The following is a 19805-nucleotide window of genomic DNA, read 5'->3' on the forward strand; positions in this document are numbered from 1 at the left end:
TATCTCTTATAGATATATCAGGTTGTGCTTTTAATAGTTGCTGACATTTTATGTTGGGTTTGTAAAACTGTAACATTGAGGACTAGGTAGGGAAGAGTCTTTTCTTAAATGCATATAAAAAGGATCATATAAAAATTAAAGCTACTTCAGCAAAGTAGAGTTAAGTCTTTTTTTGTACATCAATTGTAAATTAAAACAAAAACACACAGGATTGCAAAATTTCTTGACAGCCTATTTGTACATAATGTTTTTATTAAAAGGCAAGTTATCTAATTTGCTAAAATCATTGACATACTTTATTGTAAAATAAAAATGAAAAAATAGACATGAAAGAAATATTCATAATAATAAATTTCAGACTAGAACATATTTTTGTTATAAATCAAAGTCCATTTGGAATGAATAGAATATATCCATTTAAGATTTGCATATTACATGTTAGGTCATTTAAAAATGTTTTACATTGCCAACTCCAGAAGATGGATGACACAGTTTCATTCCTGATGGCAATGAATTTCCTTCTTCTGAATTTTTTTATTAGGTGCACTAGGCCTTCCAATGAGGGGGATGAGCAACAATACCCCTCAGTTAAATCGCAGCTTATCACAAGGCACTCAGTTACCGAGCCACGTCACGCCAACAACAGGGGTACCAACAATGTCACTTCACACGCCTCCATCTCCAAGCAGGTATTTATTGATGGACCAGAATATTTCTCAGAATGTATCTTTGTAGAGTAAGCAAGCTTTTTAAACTTCTGATAAGATTATTTGAATTTCTGGTTCAGTGCTTTTCACTGAGAAAGAGAAAGTTGATACCCTGTGCCCATTTTATTTCATTGCGAATTGATAAGTATAGTGCAAGATGTTTTTATCCTGTAGCTAGATGACACAGTGGTTGTCAACTTGGGTGGGCATCAAGGGTTAATCACCACCTGCGGAGTTTTTCAAAAGCCAGCTCTCTTCCTCAAAGCAGGATGTGCAATTTAAAATTGTTCCCCAGGTAATTTTAATTACTACTCCTTTCCCACATGTCCATTGCTCTAGTGAGAGCAAAATAAAACAGATGACACAGAAGTGCATAATAGTATAAAGAAGATAGAATGACATATTTGGAATGTCAGTTTCATAAATATGTATGTGAAATACATTTGTATTTTATGTCAGAGTCAAACCAGTAGCTCTGTCATCTTAGATATCACATTATATAAGTTCCACTATAATTTGCCTTTTTGTTTGTTTACTTTGATTTTTCTTTTCAAAGAGCTACAGTGATCAGACAAAAGAATTAACTTAAAAATTAGTAATACAATTTGAAAATAATTTGAGAGTCTAGGGTTGGACCAATTGATTTTATAGAAAATTTTAATGAGTAATTGTAGAGAGCTCATTTAGTGTAATGGACTTCTTTTTCAGGGGTATTTTGCCTATGAATCCTAGGAATATGATGAACCACTCCCAGGTTGGTCAGGGCATTGGAATTCCTAGCAGGACAAATAGCATGAGCAGTTCAGGGTTAGGTAGCCCCAACAGAAGCTCGCCAAGCATAATATGTATGCCAAAGCAGCAGCCTTCTCGACAGCCTTTTACTGTGAACAGGTAAGATGTTTACTGATACTGTGTATAATTGTTTTTCTGGGTTTCTTCAAATTTGCCTTTTCATTATCCACCGCTCTGTTCTTGAGTCTTGGCTTCTGTCTCATAAGTGTGTTTAATCATGCATTTATGATCAAAGGTTCTCTTTCTGTTACACATCACAACTCTAACCTCGCCAAACTGAAGATAGGTTCTTTTGAAAATCAGCTTGATTTTAGAAAGGACATTAAAACATGAATATTGTTTGTTAGAAAAGAATAGTTCTTGGGTTGTCACCAGGCAAATTTTTGTTGGTAGGTACTTCCTTGATTAATTGAAGTTGACCACCTGTATGATAAAGAGTTTGAGGCTTATGAGTAGGACTGGAGACATGTTTGACTATTACTACCTTGCTTCAGTTTTGCTTTGGTTAAATACTTTCTCGACGGAGATTAAGATTTGTGCTTTGGAGGATTATTGACCAAAGTTTTTTTTTAAGACTGTACACTATTGGAAAATAGTGTCATGTCTGGAATTCAAAACAAAAAGATAGGCTGTTGTGCTTTTTACTTTTTGCACTGTGAATGCGTATGCTACGCAAACAATAATATGAAATTAATTATCCATTTTGTTACAGTTTTCAAGCTGGTTGGGTAATTTATGTGGGAGTTATGTCTACAACATAAGGTTCTCTTGGACAAAAGCGTTTAAGCTTGATTGACTTTTTTTTTTTTAATGGGGAACTGTAGGGAAATTAAAGGACCTTAATCTGGCTTTTATCATCATATCCATTTGATTTTATTTTCTTCTATATGTAGTATTTGTAAAATCTGGATTAAAATAGGTTATTAGCACATTTCCTATTTAGTCTCCAATTCTTTTATTTAGACTTACTATCATTTCTTCTGTAATTTTACTACTTTTCTAATTTTCTTTAAAAAAAAAACCTATTATTTGTAAAGGTTATCAAAGTGCTCATCACCTTGATAGCTTCCTAACCATATAATGCTTCTTGGGCTTTGTCGCATCTTTCTGCATTCTTGTAGTATTGTTTGTTGAATGTATATTTAAATTTTTACCTTTCCATATTTTTTCACATTTTAATTGTTTTTTAAAAATATATTGCTTGTAAATTGTTGCAGCTTGGGTTTCTAATATACTGCGGATTTCTACTATTAATATGTTGTTTTTATTAAAAAACGTTTTCATCTGTAAGCACTTACTCAATGTTTGCAGGTACCTGTATCATCAGCAATTCTAACATGCTACTAAACAAAAATTTCCATTGACTTTCTTACTCTTCTATAGAGTGTTATTTTACCATCTGCAAATTTTATGAAAATATTGATTGTCCTTAATTTTACAGATTTAGGCAAAAAAAAAAACTATCACCTTCAAACAGTTTAACCCTAGTCATAACACTGACACACTATTAACTGTCTTTTATCAGAAGATTATTTTATGTTAAGTATGCAAGGTTTCAGTATACAATTTGTATTAACATTTCTTATTGACATTCTTAATCACTTCTGATCTTTCTTTAATTAATTAAGTTCAGCCTTACTTTTTGTTTTTTTCTTCCCATGCTCAGGCTCATGCAAAAAAAAAGGAGCATACGTAACTATTTACCAAGTACCAGTTGTGCATTAATTCAGAACTGGGGGCATTAAGGGCAGGTTTTGTTTTTTACCTTTTTAGTAACTGAAAGGTAAACTATATTTAGGTAAGAATGGTGTGTTTCAAAATACTGAATTTGATTAAACAAAAGCACCATTTAATTCACTTCATCTAAACATTTGTTGAGTGCCTATTTTATCCTCCTGAGCTAAGAGGAGAGGATGCAAAATTGAATATGACATTGACTCTGTCCATTAGAAGTTTATAGTCTAGTTGGGAAAGACACACTGTATGAGAGAAGAGCTATTATGAAAAGTAACTATAGCAGTCTTCACCAGTAGGGAAATATTCGGGAAGAATAGCCTCTCACTAACCTGCATATTTTTGAGGTTAATTCTTCCAGGATAAACAGTATGACTCCCAAAGTACACAAAATGGTAGTATTTAATCTCTGTTTTCATCAAGGTTCATATATAAATTGTTTTTTGTTTTTTTTAATTTGTTGAAGACAGTTGGTTCCCTGTTGTTCACAGAAGGGTTTCAGGGGATTTTTTTAAAATAAAAATTAGGATTAAACTCAGGCAAATAAAATTAGTATTGGTTTTTAAACATATTGTTGTCTTTTATGAGGAGATCAAAAGTGTACACTTTTGTTTTTCTTCATCTGAAAGTTAGTGTTCTTACCATATATCTAAAATTATTTTCTATGTACCCAGTATGTCTGGATTTGGAATGAACAGGAATCAGGCATTTGGAATGAATAACTCCTTATCAAGTAACATTTTTAATGGAACAGGTAAGCTTACTCTGGAGCTAGTACCGTATAAAAAACATATGGTAGATTTTTGAAATATAAAGCAATTCAACATACTGGTCTTCATATGTAGGATTTTTTTATTGTGTTAGATGGCAGAGTTTAATTTAGTGAAACATTGATAGGAATAGGATTTAATTTAGTGAACACTTAGGATATTTCTACTGAGATACAGTTTTTCATTTGGCATGGCAGCAGCATAGTGATCTGTGTTATAATATCAGGATTATTTCCTTAACATCTAAGTGGGAGCCTAAACATTAACTTAATGTAAATTTATACCTCAGAGACCCCCCCCCTTTTTTTTTTTTTTTTTTTTTTTTTTTTTTTGCTTCAAGAGCTTTTCCTGTCTTCAGCTCTGTCACTGTGAGAAAGAACTACAGTTTAGGTTGGTTATAGAGACCCAGATTCAGGAGAACCTTTAAAATTATATGGAACACTTAACACTTTTTTCTTAGTAAGTTTAATAATAGTAATTTTGGCATTAACTTTTTAGGAATTTTTGATCCATTTTTATGTATACAACTTAAGATTTAGTTATATGGAAAACCAGTTCTGATTCTGAAAGTATTCTTGCAGCCTGTTTATTTCTTTTATCAATTGCTTCAGACAGAAGAGAACAGGAAGCTTTGTTGCTACGCTGGTTCAGTTTTCATCCCCTTTACCCCTGCCTCCATACCCCTTCCTGAGGAGGAAGTAAAGGATGTTGTTATGACTATAGGAGCAAAAATGGATAGAAATGTTGAGAGAGAAATATATTTAAAGGAAGTGAAACATAAAAGAATGTTCAGTGAACTGGAGCATATTTAGAAGCACAAGAGAAGATTGAGGAAAATGTTACTTGTGGCTATAGGCTTTTAATTTTTAACTGTTGATGTACGTTTAGCAGCATAGATTAATAAAAATGAGATTAAAAACTTTGAAAAATTCCACATTTTAGGATTTTTAAATTATAATCTTATGTTCAAGATGTTCAAAATTACACAAAGTTCTATATTGTTCCTAATATGTACATTTTTTTCATACCTCAATGTCTCTGAAATCAGGTTGCATATCATAGTTTAACTGGCACTGTTTTTTACCCCCTCAGTGGGATATAAATTAACAGTGTGTCTGACACTGTCATTTTACATTCTGAATTACAGTTTTATACAGTGGTATAAAATTTTAGAATTAATTTTAAAATTCATTTTAGCTAAGTGTATTTTATGAGGGAAATTGCAAATCTCCAAAAAATTTAGGGCTTCATTAACTATTTTTCAGATTAAAATATAGTCTCAAATAATATATGGCAATTTAAAATTCCATCCTGGAGGAGCGAAAGATGTATATTTAAAGTTAAGATATATAATCAAAGTTTATAATTTTGTAATCAAATAATTCGAGATTACTTTGTAAATTGAAACACTAAGTTATTTTCTGTTGTTGTATCTTTTTAAAATTCAAAACCTATAAACCTCAGTTTTTGTAAACAATGGTTATGAATGATTTTGTCTTTTACCCTCCATTAATTTTAAATTGTCACCTGTTTTGGACTGTTACTATAGTCTGTGGTTTTTCTATCAATAATCTTGAAGGTAGTCTTGAGAGAATAGGTGCTTTCTGAGATTCTTTCAATTATGAAATTTGAAGAAAAAATACTTAACTGGAAAAGGGCAAAATAAATTGAAAATGGTTGTAAAACACAAGATGAAACAAAACTATGGTACAAGCTGAAACTGAGGTAGAAAATTAAATGCTTTAAAATTTTAAAATATAAGTTGTAAGAATAATAAAAACAAAAACAGAAGAATCAAGGTGATTAAAGTAGGTAAAATAGAGAAGATAGGTTAAATTTTAATTTATAAAAGGAAGTAAGCTCATTTTTTTATTTAAAATGAACAAAAATTCATTCATTCAATATATATTTATTGAGCGCCTACTGTGTGTAATAGGTAATATATATTTCTGGGCTTTGCATCATATTCCCCTAATTCCCACCTACTCACCAGCATATGGGACCCTTATGCCATTCCTACTTTTACCTCTACCCCCAAAACATACATACACGCATCTTGTTTACAGGACCAGTAGGTTGCATGGCCATTTCTGGTGCCTCAGGTAACTTTCTGGCCATTTGCAGATGGCACTGTCATTGTCAACACCTGTGTGTTACTGAAGGTCCAGGCATTCCAGGTATAACTTCCACCTGGATACAATGAAAAGAGCAGTTAAAACATAATAATCTTGTTAGCTTACAAACTGTAATTTTAGATTACCATTATGCACCACTTTACCCCTTATTCTCTAAAGTCTCTAGGATTTTGGATTTTTATTATGCTGGTTGCATATTGGTTTGCTGAATTGCTCATGAAACGTTTTCACATAAAATCAATGTACAAGTATTTATTGAGCACATACTGTATACCAAGTATAATTTTGTGCATTATTTAGGAAGAAGGCATTGTCATTTCAAATTATTTATGGTTGGTCTTTATAATCTCTTCTAAAAGTTCGTAGAATCAGTAACTAGTGTTCTATCTTATTGTATAGATGGAAGCGAAAATGTGACAGGATTGGACCTTTCAGATTTTCCAGCATTAGCAGACCGAAACAGAAGGGAAGGAAGTGGTAACCCAACTCCATTAATAAATCCCTTGGCTGGAAGAGCTCCTTATGGTAATTATACTTTTAAATGTCCAATAGAAACTTTCCAGTGAACACACACATTCATATATATCTATGTGTTTGTGCATATGCATATGTATGTGCACATATAGATGTATGTGCTTTCTATAAAGGTTAGTATAATTTTGACAGAGTTGATATGTGCAAAGTGCTTTTTTTCTCCCAGAATACCATAAAAACTAGGTTAAATAGGAGAAACTTAGTTTGTACAGAAACCCAAAAGAAAGTCCTCATTAGTATTCAAAAATTATTTTCTTTTGGCTTCTCTGCCTTAATACAAGACCTTAAGAGATTATTTTGTAGTCTGCCTTTTCTCCTCTTAATTCATCTCATATTTTCCAAAAGAACACATCTTAGTGATTAATCATACTGACCACACATTGAAGATGTTTCTCTAAGCCAAAGTTTCTCAACCTCTATACTTCTGATACTTTGGGCTGGATAATTCTTTGTTTTGGGGCAGAGGTTGTGATGCCTATGCCTATGCTGTGCATGGTAGAATGTTTAGCAACATTCCTGGTCTCTGATCACTAGATGCCAGTAGCACTATCAACCACAAATGTCTCCAGACATTGGTAAATGTCCTCTGGGGGAAAAAATTACTACCACCTCTTAGCCCCCTACCCCTGCTCATGGGTCATGTATAGTTTATGTAGATACTTGGCCACCATTAATGTCCTCCATCACCGTTGTTCACTGTCCCTAATAAGAAATTTGGATAATAGGAGCTAGATGAAAAGAAAGAGGGAGAGGGGAACCTGTGCAATAACAATTCAAATATGAAAACAGTATAATAGCAGTGTAAACATACTCTTTTTATCCTTTGCATCTAGTTGTTTCTTTCAGGAAAATCAGAAACAATGAACTTACAGGTCGTTATGAGTCGGAAGCGACTCAGCGGCAGTAGGTTTGGTTTTTTGGTTTAATTTATTAGTTATTCTAAGATAGAATTATAATTTTTTTTTATTTTTAACCAAGAAGGATTTTTATGCCTTTGAGAATATGAATACAAATAACAATATGTGAAGAAGGAAAAATTTTATTGTTCTTATTCTAAGGTTTCCAATCAGTCTTCTAAAAATGACAAAAGATGATCAGTCCTGGAAGTTGAGTACCTAGCTACTTGATTCACAGTTCAGACTCTAATATTTTTAACCTTTCCTCATAGGTCCATTTTTTCATCCCTTTAGTCGTTTCCGTTGCTCTCCTTGGACCATCTCTAGTTTCTCCATATCGTTCTTGAATTGTGGAGCCCCAAACTGGATTTGTTCTCCAATAAGGGCCTGACTAATGCCAAGTATAGTGGGAGAATTACTTCCCAGTTCTTGCATGTTTTACATCTGTAACATGGAGTCCAGAAAATCTGAAATAATATGGAGTTGTTTTATAATTGATTGCAATTTGCTCATTCTGTAAGTCACTTTCAGGTAGAATACTGACATGTTCTTTTTAAATTTATTGTGTTCATTTGTATTTGGTGGTTACTGGTGTTTATAGTACCTAGTCAAGTATTTACATAAAGCAAGCTTGTAAGCCAAAGTTTTTAATAATTACCAATATCAAATCATTAAGCATATATATATATATGACATTAGATTAGAATTACAGGATTACCACTTATTTCTCTTGTATTATTCTGTATGTTGAATTGTTAATCGGTATATAAAAATATAGTTCTTTATCATCCTGTATACTATTTTTTTGAAGTGCATTTTTATAGCATTAAAAAATAATTTTTATATATCATCATGAGAAAAGTTAAATTTTTATAAGCCGTAGCAAAAATATCATAAATATCAATTGCGACTCTTTGGGTTGTTTTCATTACATAGTTGGAATGGTAACAAAGCCAGCAAACGAACAATCCCAGGACTTCTCAATACACAACGAAGATTTTCCAGCATTACCTGGCTCCAGCTATAAAGATCCAACATCAAGTAATGATGACAGTAAATCTGTAAGTAACTGACCATTATATATGTGAGTTGTGTAGATTTTTCTCCTCATATTTCTCTTATATTAACAGTTCTATAGACTTATTAAAGGAATTACTAAATACTATTACAAAACTGCTTATCTTTGAAAATCTGTAATAATCTAACTTCTGAAGAATGTGGAGAACCTTTATAACTTAGAAGATAGCCTATTTTTTCCTATTTCATATAGGTTTGCAAATTTCTGTTGAACTTCTCAGAGTTAATTTAGACTTTTATTGTAGTCCCTGTCAGCTGGATCCCATGAAGTTTGATATTATAGCCTTCTAAGGAGCTGTGTTTTTCTTGAGTAAGTTTTCTCCTTGAAGAATCTTTGTACACATTTTTATTCCTGTGTTGATTCAGCCAACTCAGCTTCCTCTTTCTGACTTAACGAATTTGTTTATTTCTTCCACATTTCATTGAAAATAACAAAAAAATTTCCGATGTATATTGTTAAAATAATTGATAAGGAAGATTGTTGGGTAAGAATTAGAGTACAAATTAAGAAGTTCATACATTCTAACTTTTCTTGGAGGTTGTTCTGATGACATTTTAGGTAACGTACTATGTTTAGTTTCACTTCTAAATGAAAACATTGAAGAGTTTAACTTAAAGTGTATTCCAAAATACGAAGTCCTAAGATATATACATATATGCATACACACACATAAATACATATATTTAAACTATATGTTTATATACATTATATGTGTGTGTATATGTGTATATTTTTTTTCCTGTGACTAAAGATGCAAGGTAAATAAGAGTATTTTTCATAGACTTCTTGTCCTTTAAGTACTCAAATGTGAATGATACAGGATTTATTTGTATACCGTAAGACTACTGTGGAAACAAACAAAAAAAAATCCATGTAGAGCTTGAAAAACAGGTAATAATTTACTACCAATTTAAATGGAATAAAGAATGAATAGCAAGGTATTAATATATAAACTCGAATTTTTACACTTAAATTTTAATGTCACTTTTTTTGTTTTTGTTGTTAGAATTTGAATACATCTGGCAAGACAACTTCAAGTACAGATGGACCCAAATTCCCTGGAGACAAAAGTTCAACAACACAAAATAATAACCAGCAGAAAAAAGGGATCCAGGTGTTACCTGATGGTGGGACTCTAAAAATATGTCAAAGATATTATAAAATACATTTTCTTTACTTTTCTGCATATGTAAAAATGATTATGTTCTTCTTATACAGGTCGGGTTACTAACATTCCTCAAGGGATGGTGACGGACCAATTTGGAATGATTGGCCTGTTAACATTTATCAGGGCAGCAGAGACAGACCCAGGAATGGTACACCTTGCATTAGGAAGTGACTTGACAACATTAGGCCTCAATCTGAACTCTCCTGAGTAAGTTTTTACTTTTCCTTGCCCTTTGTATATAATTCCTCTCTGCAAATTTCCAGTTTTTAATTTCATGTCATCAGATTATATATATCACTGCTGTTCATTGTTGCTGTCATCTGCTGATTCTTAGAGTCATCCCCCTTCATATTAGCTCCTGGATTACTGTCACACTCCAGTATTATTCCTGTCATGATTTGGCAGTTTAAAAATACATGTATATGATACTTGCAACATCCTGAACTCCCAGCTTCTTGAATTTCTCTCCTCCAGTAATCTTATCTTCCACCCTACCTCAGCCACTTATTTCTTTAGTCATACCTTTGACTATGTCATTACCACTAACTGCAGTTTCTTCATAATTTTAAGTCTGGGCTTCCCATGCTCTCTCACTGTCACTTTTTCTATCTCTTTCCCTCTAGTACTATATGACTCCATTCTTCTACCTTTTCATATTTCTTCAGCATTTCTTCCTCTTCCCTGCCCCACCAAATGAACTTACTCCCTTCTTACTCAGTGAAATTTTATGGTCAATCATAATTGCCCCCTTATATACACCCTTGACCCCTTTGCCCCCCTCACACTTTGTCTCACTGTGTTACTTGTATGGCAAAAACCACAACTCTGATTAAATCTCTGTCCATTCCATTCCTGACCCATGCTCCTGAACCTAGCTGGAGAAAAATATAAAATTTCAGTGCCTGATCTCACTTCAAATTCATGGCTAGGAACCTCCAGTGGGCCCTGCCCTTAATTCTGCCAGGTAACCATACTTGGTATGCCTAATCTATTCACTCTTTTCTCCCCCCATCCTTACCCTCAGATAATTTCTGCTTTACTAAGAAAAATTGGAAGAGAACAGTGGACAGTCCTGCCACCAAATCTAACTATTACCATCCACACCCACCTTATTCTTATCTTCCACTCTATTACCATAGTTGATCCATGCCTCTGTTCAAAGCTTCTTTTAGAAACTCAATATCACGGTTCTAACAGTACACTGTTAACTACATCATTAACTTTTTTGTGCTTTATTGCATCATTTCCATCAGTAATTAATAGGCTGTTCTTCTCCCACCCTAAAAAATACCTTCTCTTGACCCAACTTCTTCTGCCAGTTACTGCTCCATTTCTTTATTCCCCTAAGAAGCAAAACTACTCAAGAGTCATATCTGTGTTCCCAATTTGTCTTTTCCCATTCCCTATTAAACCCATTTTGGTCAGGATTTTGCTCCTACCACTCCACTACAACTGTTTTCATCAAGGTCACCAATAACCTCCACGTTAATTAAGCTCAGTGGTCACCTCTAAGAACTCATCATCCTTGACCAAAAGAAGTATCTGTCATAACTAAATCATTGCTTCCTCCTTGATACACATTCTTCACTTGACTTGGAGAACACCTTTCTTAGTTTTCTTCTGATCTTGCTGGTTGCTCTTCCTTTTCTTCCTTACCTTTAGTGTTAGTACTCTTCTCTATACTCTGTTGATTTTTTCCAATCTCATAGCTTTAAATACAGTCTATATATTGAGGAAACACATGTTTGTATTTTCAGTGCAGACTTCTCTCCTGAACTTGAGATTTCTAGATCCAGTTGCTAACAAGACATGTGTTGCCCAAACCTGCTCCGTCTGTAGCCTTCTCCATCTCAGTTGATGGTAATTCTGTCTGTTCAGAAGCTTGGCATTATCCTTAACACTTCTCATTTTTTTTATAGCCTATATCCCATCTTTTTCCAAAATATATACAGAATTTGACCGCATCTTAACTACTTCCAAATACTCCCACCCTGGCTTAAATCACCATATCTTCCTGGATTTATGCCATTAGCCAACCACCAAGTGTCTCTGATTCTCCCGTTATGCCCTCCCATACAATCTCTTCATACAGCAGCCAGGGCTATCCTTTTCAAATAAGTTACTCCTCTGCTTAAAACCCAGTAAGGGTTTGCAGTTTCATTCTGAGTAAAACCCCAAAGTCTTTATAGTGGCCTGCAAGGTCCTGCATAATCTATGTCTCTCCCCTATTTTCACCTTAACAGCTTCCCCCTTTGTTCACTCCTCTTTTATCGGCCTTCTTCCTGTTCCCTATCTTAGTTGCTGTAGTAGCTCCCTCTGACTAGAATGTTCTTCTGCCAGATAATAAATATGGTTATCACGCTCAACATTCTTCAAATCTTTGTTCAGCTCTCACCTTCTCTATGAGACCTAACCTTACCACCCTACTTAATTATGCAACGAATATCCTTTCCCATCCCTCCACTAACATGGAATTCATTTATTTATGTATTTATTGTGTTCATTGTTACAAGCTCAGGGTGTCAGCAATCTTGTTTTGCTCACTGGTATATATCAAGCGCCTAGACCAGTGCCAGGCATATAATTGACGCTCAGCAAATATTTGGTGAATTTGAACTTTTGCTTTTAATCATTACAGATTTTTCTCTGGGCATATAAATGAAAAAGTTGTTTTACTTAGAAGCACGGTGTTAATGACTGTAAATCATTCTGAGTTAAAGTAAATTAAAAGTAGAAATATTTAAATCTTATGTTTGTGTATGGTGATATACTATCGTTGATACTGCAAGAATACTGAGAAGCAGTCTTTTCTTTTTCCTCTGTGTGTAACTTTCTGTTTCCTGCTGTAATTAAGTCATAGTAAATACAAGAAAGGGAGTTATAAGTAAAGATATTCATTTTACATTTGAAGTCATTGTTTTGCCTGATTTTCTTGAAACAAGATTAGAAATCTTTTTTTTCTACCTTGGACTTCAGAGTTTTGTTTTTCTTTTTTTCCTCCCCCCCCCCCCCCATTATTCAGAAATCTCTATCCCAAATTTGCATCACCCTGGGCATCTTCACCTTGTCGACCTCAAGACATAGGTAGGAGAATCTGTTTGTGTTCAAATCTTTTAAAAGGATATTTATAACTGAGAATCAGTTAATAAGGCTTTTCTCATTTTATTATCCAGACTTCCATGTTCCATCTGAGTACTTAACGAACATTCACATTAGGGATAAGGTGAGTGTAGTTTATTATTCTACTCAGTCAGCATGAATATATCTATTTTTTTAGGTGCTGTTTTTCATATCAGACAGCGTAATATTTTTCAAATACTTAGTAATGGCCTCAAGGGTATGCTTTCTTAAGTCCATTCAGTTATATATGACATAAGTTTATTTTTATTTTTGTTAATGATATTACTGTGTTAATGATGTCCTGGGGTTATACTTTAAAAATAAACAATGTTAGGACTGGTAAAATATTTCCTGTAGTTAATAACAAGGTACAACCATAACCACAGTTAGTGGGAGAATAAACTAATTTGGCAAGTTTGATACATTTCCTTCTGATATTCCCATTTTATGTCCTTATAAATAAGAAAGATTTTTCTTTACAGATATTACAGTATTTTTGATGGGACTATGTGTGTGTGTGTGTGTATAAACTATGACCTTCAACTTGTGGATTTTTCTGTTCCATGTTTTTGATTACCTAGAGTTCCACTTACAAAGTAACTACTGGTGCAGTGGTTAAAAAGCTATGGCTGCTAAACAGAAGACTAGCAGTTCGAATCTACCAGTTGCTCCTTGGAAACCCTACGGGGCAATACTACACTGTCCTATAGGGCTGCTATGAGTCGGAATTGACCCGACGGCAGCTGGTTTGGTTTTTGAACAACAGATTGTAGCTTTGATCTGTTTTTCTAAGAAAGAAAATGGTAAATAATTTTGCTTTAGGAAAGAACTAAGAGGATTCATTTCTTTTTGGGAAAAAATGTAAAGATGTCTAGATTTTAGCCTTTGATAGGCTATAATTTAATGAAAAATTTATATTATTCATATGTATATAAATATGTATAATATATATTTATATAAATGACAGTGTTTTGAGCCTATGCCATACAGATGTGTGGTTAAATGGACACAGATTTTGTGGACAGGAGAGTAAAGGAAGTATTTCTCACATCTTTCAACATCTGAGTGAATGGAAGGCAAGAAGTTTGAGATGAAGTGGGCTGGTTTTTTCTCTTTGTGAATTGTGCAGTTTGCTTCCACCTCCATTATAGAGGTGTTTTGCTCGTTATTATCTAAGTGTTCAGAACCTTTCCTCATGCCACTTTGAGAAGTTGTTGAGTTGAGGTCTGTTGCCTAAATGGGAATAATAACATGGATAGAGAGAAAGGTTGCATTCAAAGAATATGTCACAGCCAAATGAACATTTAGATATAAAATCTGATAAAGAGATAAAAGTATTTTTGTTTTGGGGAGTTTATGTGAGAATATGTGACTACTGAACTCACATTTACTAGTTTGATAAACAGTTATATTTCTGCATCACACTTTGTGGAGACAAATGTAAGGCAGTCATCTTTCGGTCATCCATGTAAACAAAATAAAAACCATCTCTTTATGATTTGTGTGCTTACCATCTGTAATTTGCGGGAAACATACAGCCTAACAATTTGTGAATTACTGTTGGTGTAGATTCAGTTAACATTCCTTATAAGCCTTCCACGTATCTGACACTGTACAAGCTGCTTTCATATATATTCACTCACTTAATTTCATTTACTCTCTTAGTAACTCATAGGTGCCATAGTTCACTTTTTACAATTAAAGCTTGTTGACATTAAGTAAGTCGGCCATGGTCATATTAGTAAGTAATGGAACTAGGACTTGAATATGAGTCCTGGATCTCTAAGCACAGTGTTCTAGTATTATTTCTACATTGGATATTAGTAAATCTTGGAGTGAGACAGACAACATTTGGTCTTGCTTTGGAAGATTTATGTAGCTTTTGTTCTTATTAGTACATCAATTGATGTACCAGAAATAGTTGTTAAATGACTTTAGTCTTTTAAATGAATAAACTCATTTTAAAATTATAAGTATTTATCTGTGTAATCGTGTAATAATAGTTACCTGCTACAAAAAAGAAGAGTTTCTATTTATCTTTCCATTTTTACTTGAGTGATGGCAATTATATATTAGGGTTTTCAAACATTTTACATTTTAGAATAATTTATGTTTCTTTTCCAGCTGGCTGCAATAAAGCTTGGTCGATATGGAGAAGATCTTCTCTTCTATCTTTATTACATGAATGGAGGAGATGTATTACAACTCTTAGCTGCAGTAGAGCTGTATGTTCAAAGTATCTTATTCACTTTTCTATTATAGTGAATCTTCATTATTTTGAAAGCATTTTTTTTTTAATTGAACATGGCTGCAGTTTTTTTTTAAGTGGAAATATTTCTTCATTGAAAAATTACATTTGTTTACTTTTACATTTAATAAACAATATAGATTGAAACCGTATTTTACCATGGGTTCATAATCACAGTGTACAGAAAAGGGAAGAATTTGAAATTTAACTGTAAAATTTTTAAGAAGACAAAACAGACTTGACTCATGGTTTGGTTAATCTAATTTCGGTAAATGCATGAAGTATAAAATCATAATTCATGACTGTGCCTCTTACTCCTTATGGAACAATATAAGTTAATGAAAGTGAATTTCATCATTTAGTGAACACTTATTGAGTGTTATTAGGCAAGGCACTGTGCATACTGTATTTTTACACAAATAACGTGCACCTTCTGCGTTTGTGTGCTGGTTGTGGCACCCCCCCACCCCTACCCCACCACATGAGGTATTTACATAAGCGCACTATGCTCATTTTTTTTACAGCAGTATGAAGAGGATTGGCATGGAGGTGCTTGCAAGGGTACCTTAAAGGGGCGGGGTGCGGCAGGCAAACAAACGCAGAAGGAGTGCATTATTTGCATAAAAACACGGTGTTTGTTGTGTGTTTTGAAGTTTGGTAAAATAAAGACCACATTCATTGTCAGCAACCTATTAACCAATATAAATGGAAGTTAGTATACAGAAATTTGTCCATTCCTTGGTATTTCTGTTTTCACCTGATGCTCTAAGGATGAAAGTTTTGTGTCACATTTCTCATATGTCCAACTGGTAACATAGTTATCATGCTTACTATATAGTGAATTATTACTAAAAATTTATGGCCTTAAGATTGGGAGAGCGTTTCTCATATTTAAGTATTTTATAGTATTCTGTAAATGACCTTGGATAAGATACTTAAAAATGTAAAACTCATGTGTTGATAATGACTTCTTTTTGTTTTCTTAATTAAGAGAATTTGTTTTCTGCTCATTTTTTTTTTTTGAGAGGAATTGTTACCAATCTTATTGTGGTGGTAGGAAGGTATTTATGTGGAGATTTATTCTGTCAGAGTTCTTTTTTTTCCCCCCCTTTGGCACATTTACCTTCTAGGAACTATCCTTTGGTTGTTAACCCCAGTTTACAAGTAGTGCAAATCCTAATTGCACTACTTTAGGATCAGCAAGACTAGAATAAAAAATAAAAGTAATACATTCATTAAAAATTTTCATCGTTGTAGATATTCTGTTTTCGACGTAGTTATAAAATTAAGTAGTTATTTTAAATAGACTTTGTATTTAGTTGGTTGTGAAATAATACGAATAGTTGGAATCTTTGTTTTAATAGGTATTTGAATGTCTGTTGAGTGTTAAGAAGAACAAGAAAGCAGTGAAGTTCCTAGAACACAATGTATCTTTATTTGTTCTACTTCAGTTTTTATTTCATTGCTTAGAGCTTTTAAGTTCTCATTTTGTTTGCATAAAATTTGTTCAGTTAAATAAAGATGTGTATATTCATTAAACACTATTTTCTGGGAAAATTCTTTTCCTTTTTCCTGTTTCAATAGGGCTATATTTAATAAGAGTCAGGATTAAGAAGCATCCATATTCATGTGTAATGTAATTATTTTCTGAGAAAAGTTTTGAGAAACATAGGAAATATCTGACGTGAGCCACAGAAAATACTTAATTGCATTTTTCTTTTAAAAATTGAAGTTTTAACCGTGATTGGAGATACCACAAAGAAGAACGAGTATGGATTACCAGGGCACCAGGCATGGAGCCAACAATGAAAACTAATACATACGAGAGGGGAACATATTACTTCTTTGACTGTCTTAACTGGAGGAAAGTAGCTAAGGTATATTTTTTTCCTTACGCAAATGTGTGAATGTATAAAACTAGACTTTTTAAAGAAAAGTCTTGCCTTTTATCAGTTTATATGTATCAATACATCCCTTCCAGTAATGTGCCAGATAATTGCTAAATCTTTTGTCTCCACCTCCTTGCCTTGATTTTAACTCTAGGAAGGTCTCCAGAAACAGTTCATTTCACCAGTGGTTAGGAAAAGGATTGAACTTAGTAAAGATAAAGAAAGAGATTTTGTAATTTTGCATGGTAACATTTGAAATATTTTTGTATCTACTGAATTGTAAAATAAAGATACCCTCTTGCAGTCCCAGTCTTGTATTCTTATATTAATTGTAACTTTAAGCAAGTAAGAGAGTTCCCTAAAAGCAGTATATATAGAGATAGAAGCATTTTATTTTACACTTTACATTATACTAATTGCAAGATAAAAGTCTGAATTTTTATTTCCAAGCTATTTAAAGATGAAAATTATGCAAGCATGAATCATGACCTATTCCTATGACTAGTATTCTGAATATTGGGGACAGTGGGCTGTGGGAAAAAGTTGGGTTGTTTTTACAACTTTTCCTTATAAAAACCTTTGGAAAGGTAGGATTCTTTCTGCCTCATGCAGAATTTCCGTAAGTGCCAGTGCATATTTTACATTTGCGTTCAGTACTTTGTGTGTGTGTTTAGTCTACCGACTAGAGAATATAACCCACATGATCTGATTTCACAACTCCAGGAATTCCTTGAATGCATTTTCTGCTAGTGATTCTTGAGATTTAGTAATTTTTTTTTCTTTTTTAATTTCATGTTTCATGATTTTGTTTCTCTTAATATGAAAGGCAAAGTATTATCTAGTACTGATCATGTTTTTGGCACATTTTCATCAGGATAATGAGAACAGAATATGATTTTGTGTCATGAAACAGTATTTCCACAAGAAAAATTGAAGATATTTCCTTGGTACCATGTTTTGTCTGGACTACTGTTTGTCCTTAGATTAGGAAGATAAAAAATCAGAAGAAGAATTCGCTAGTAAGTTGTCATTTAATTGTTCCTGTAGTACAGCCAGGGTAGAACTGTTTACCTCTGAGTGCCAGTACTTAAAACATTTGTCTCTATTTTCCAGGAGTTATTTTTACGTGATTTTTTTTTTCCTTCCTAAATGAGTTTAATTATGTTTTACTGGAGCCTATTAGAATATATTACATCTAATTAATATTTTTGTTTTTGCAGTTCCTATAAATTCTTTACTTTTATATCACTATGAAGACTTCATATTCCATGATTTTCACTGTTTTGATAAACTCCCGCCTGTAACCATAAGAAGTTATGAGAAGTTGTATAATAAAATTGTTTATGATGCTAATTTAGAATTCTTAATTCCTTAAGAATATAGATACATTTCTTTACTCTCATGTGAAGATCTAGAATATGTCTGGAAAAATGTGTGTATTAGATTGCCATGTAAATCCACATTTTAGGCTATAAGTATTAAAGAAGATATGAATAAGCGTATTTTATTCATTTAAAAAGTTTATCATCACATATACTTATTTTTACTTAACAGGTTTTCCAGGAAAGAGGAACAGCTACATGTTTTAAATAACTAAGCAGTTTAAAACTACAGTTAGTTCTGTTTATTTAAACAGAAGAAAAATATTTCTTGAAAATTAGTTCTTTGGATAATTTCTATAGTTAGTTTGGGGGGTTTTAATCAGTTTTACTAAATTTATAAAATGTAAAATATTTTAAGGAGACAATATAAAATGCTTATCAGGTATTTATCACAGAAGGATTTACATCCCAAGATTTCATATAAAACTTGAAAAAATAGGAAAGCATGAGCCCAAAAAAAAAAAAAAAAAAACCACAAAAATAAGACACACCAAAAAACCAAACCCGTTGTCATCAATTCTGACTCATAGCAACCTTGTATGACAGAGTAGAACTGCCCCATAGGGTTTCCAAGGCTGTAAATCTTTATGGAAGCAGACTGCCACATCTTTCTCCCACAGAGCAGCTGGTGGATTCAAACCACCAACTTTTCAGTTAGCCAAGCTCTTTAACCACTGCCCCACCAGGGCTCCTTCTAAGTCCTTCGTTATTATTATTATTATTTAGGTGTTTCTCAGTGGTAAATGTCATTACTTCTCAGACCAGGTTCATGTACTATATACTGTATTTGAGTTATTTTCACAGTTTTAATTCAAGTGAGTATCAGACCTGTGACTTAACCTTTTAGTTAAATACAGATAATTTAATTAATTACAGATAGTATATGCAATATTGTGTATATTACCTGTTCTTTAGGGAATATAGTGTAGTGGAAAGCTATAGCCATAGAATTTAAGTCTTGTATCTGCTATTTATGCTTTGACCTTGGGCAAGTAACCTTTCTTTACCTGTTTTCTTATCTGGAGATTCGAGATTATATTTACTTGTAGGTTATCATGAGGATTAAATGAGATTATACACACACATACATGTACATATACACTGAGTACAGCGCTTGGCACATACTGGGTATTCAGTATGCGGGAGTGGTTGTGGTAGTCTGTTGCTCTTGTTATTACAGCTTTAGTATTTTTCCAGAGATGGAAAAATTGCAACTGATTGTTATTAGGTTAGGTCAGTGGTTCTCAAACTTTGGTTTGCATCAGGATTACCTTAATAAAAAAAAAAAAAAAACCTTAATAGGGATTGTTAATACACAGATTGTTGGGCCCTGCCTCTATTGTTTCTAATTT

The 19805-nt window shown here is 33.0% G+C and overlaps 1 protein-coding gene across 7 annotated transcripts in view; it reads left to right on the forward strand.

The window, feature by feature from the left end:
* CNOT2 (CCR4-NOT transcription complex subunit 2) overlaps positions 1 to 19805 on the forward strand; it is a 158534-nt gene that overhangs the window by 133985 nt on the left and 4744 nt on the right. For 6 of the 7 annotated variants that reach the window (XM_049883880.1, XM_049883878.1, XM_049883877.1 and 3 more), the window contains 11 exons: positions 542 to 689; positions 1416 to 1598; positions 3908 to 3987; positions 6538 to 6663; positions 8505 to 8629; positions 9653 to 9773; positions 9865 to 10021; positions 12837 to 12898; positions 12988 to 13037; positions 15059 to 15159; positions 16915 to 17059. In XM_049883880.1, the coding sequence (XP_049739837.1) occupies positions 542 to 689; positions 1416 to 1598; positions 3908 to 3987; positions 6538 to 6663; positions 8505 to 8629; positions 9653 to 9773; positions 9865 to 10021; positions 12837 to 12898; positions 12988 to 13037; positions 15059 to 15159; positions 16915 to 17059 (1298 nt within the window). The remainder of the gene's footprint in view (positions 1 to 541; positions 690 to 1415; positions 1599 to 3907; positions 3988 to 6537; positions 6664 to 8504; positions 8630 to 9652; positions 9774 to 9864; positions 10022 to 12836; positions 12899 to 12987; positions 13038 to 15058; positions 15160 to 16914; positions 17060 to 19805) is intronic. The other variant, XM_049883881.1, reaches the window with a different exon arrangement.

Source organism: Elephas maximus, chromosome 4, assembly GCF_024166365.1.
Source record: "Elephas maximus indicus isolate mEleMax1 chromosome 4, mEleMax1 primary haplotype, whole genome shotgun sequence".
Lineage (NCBI taxonomy): Eukaryota > Metazoa > Chordata > Mammalia > Proboscidea > Elephantidae > Elephas > Elephas maximus.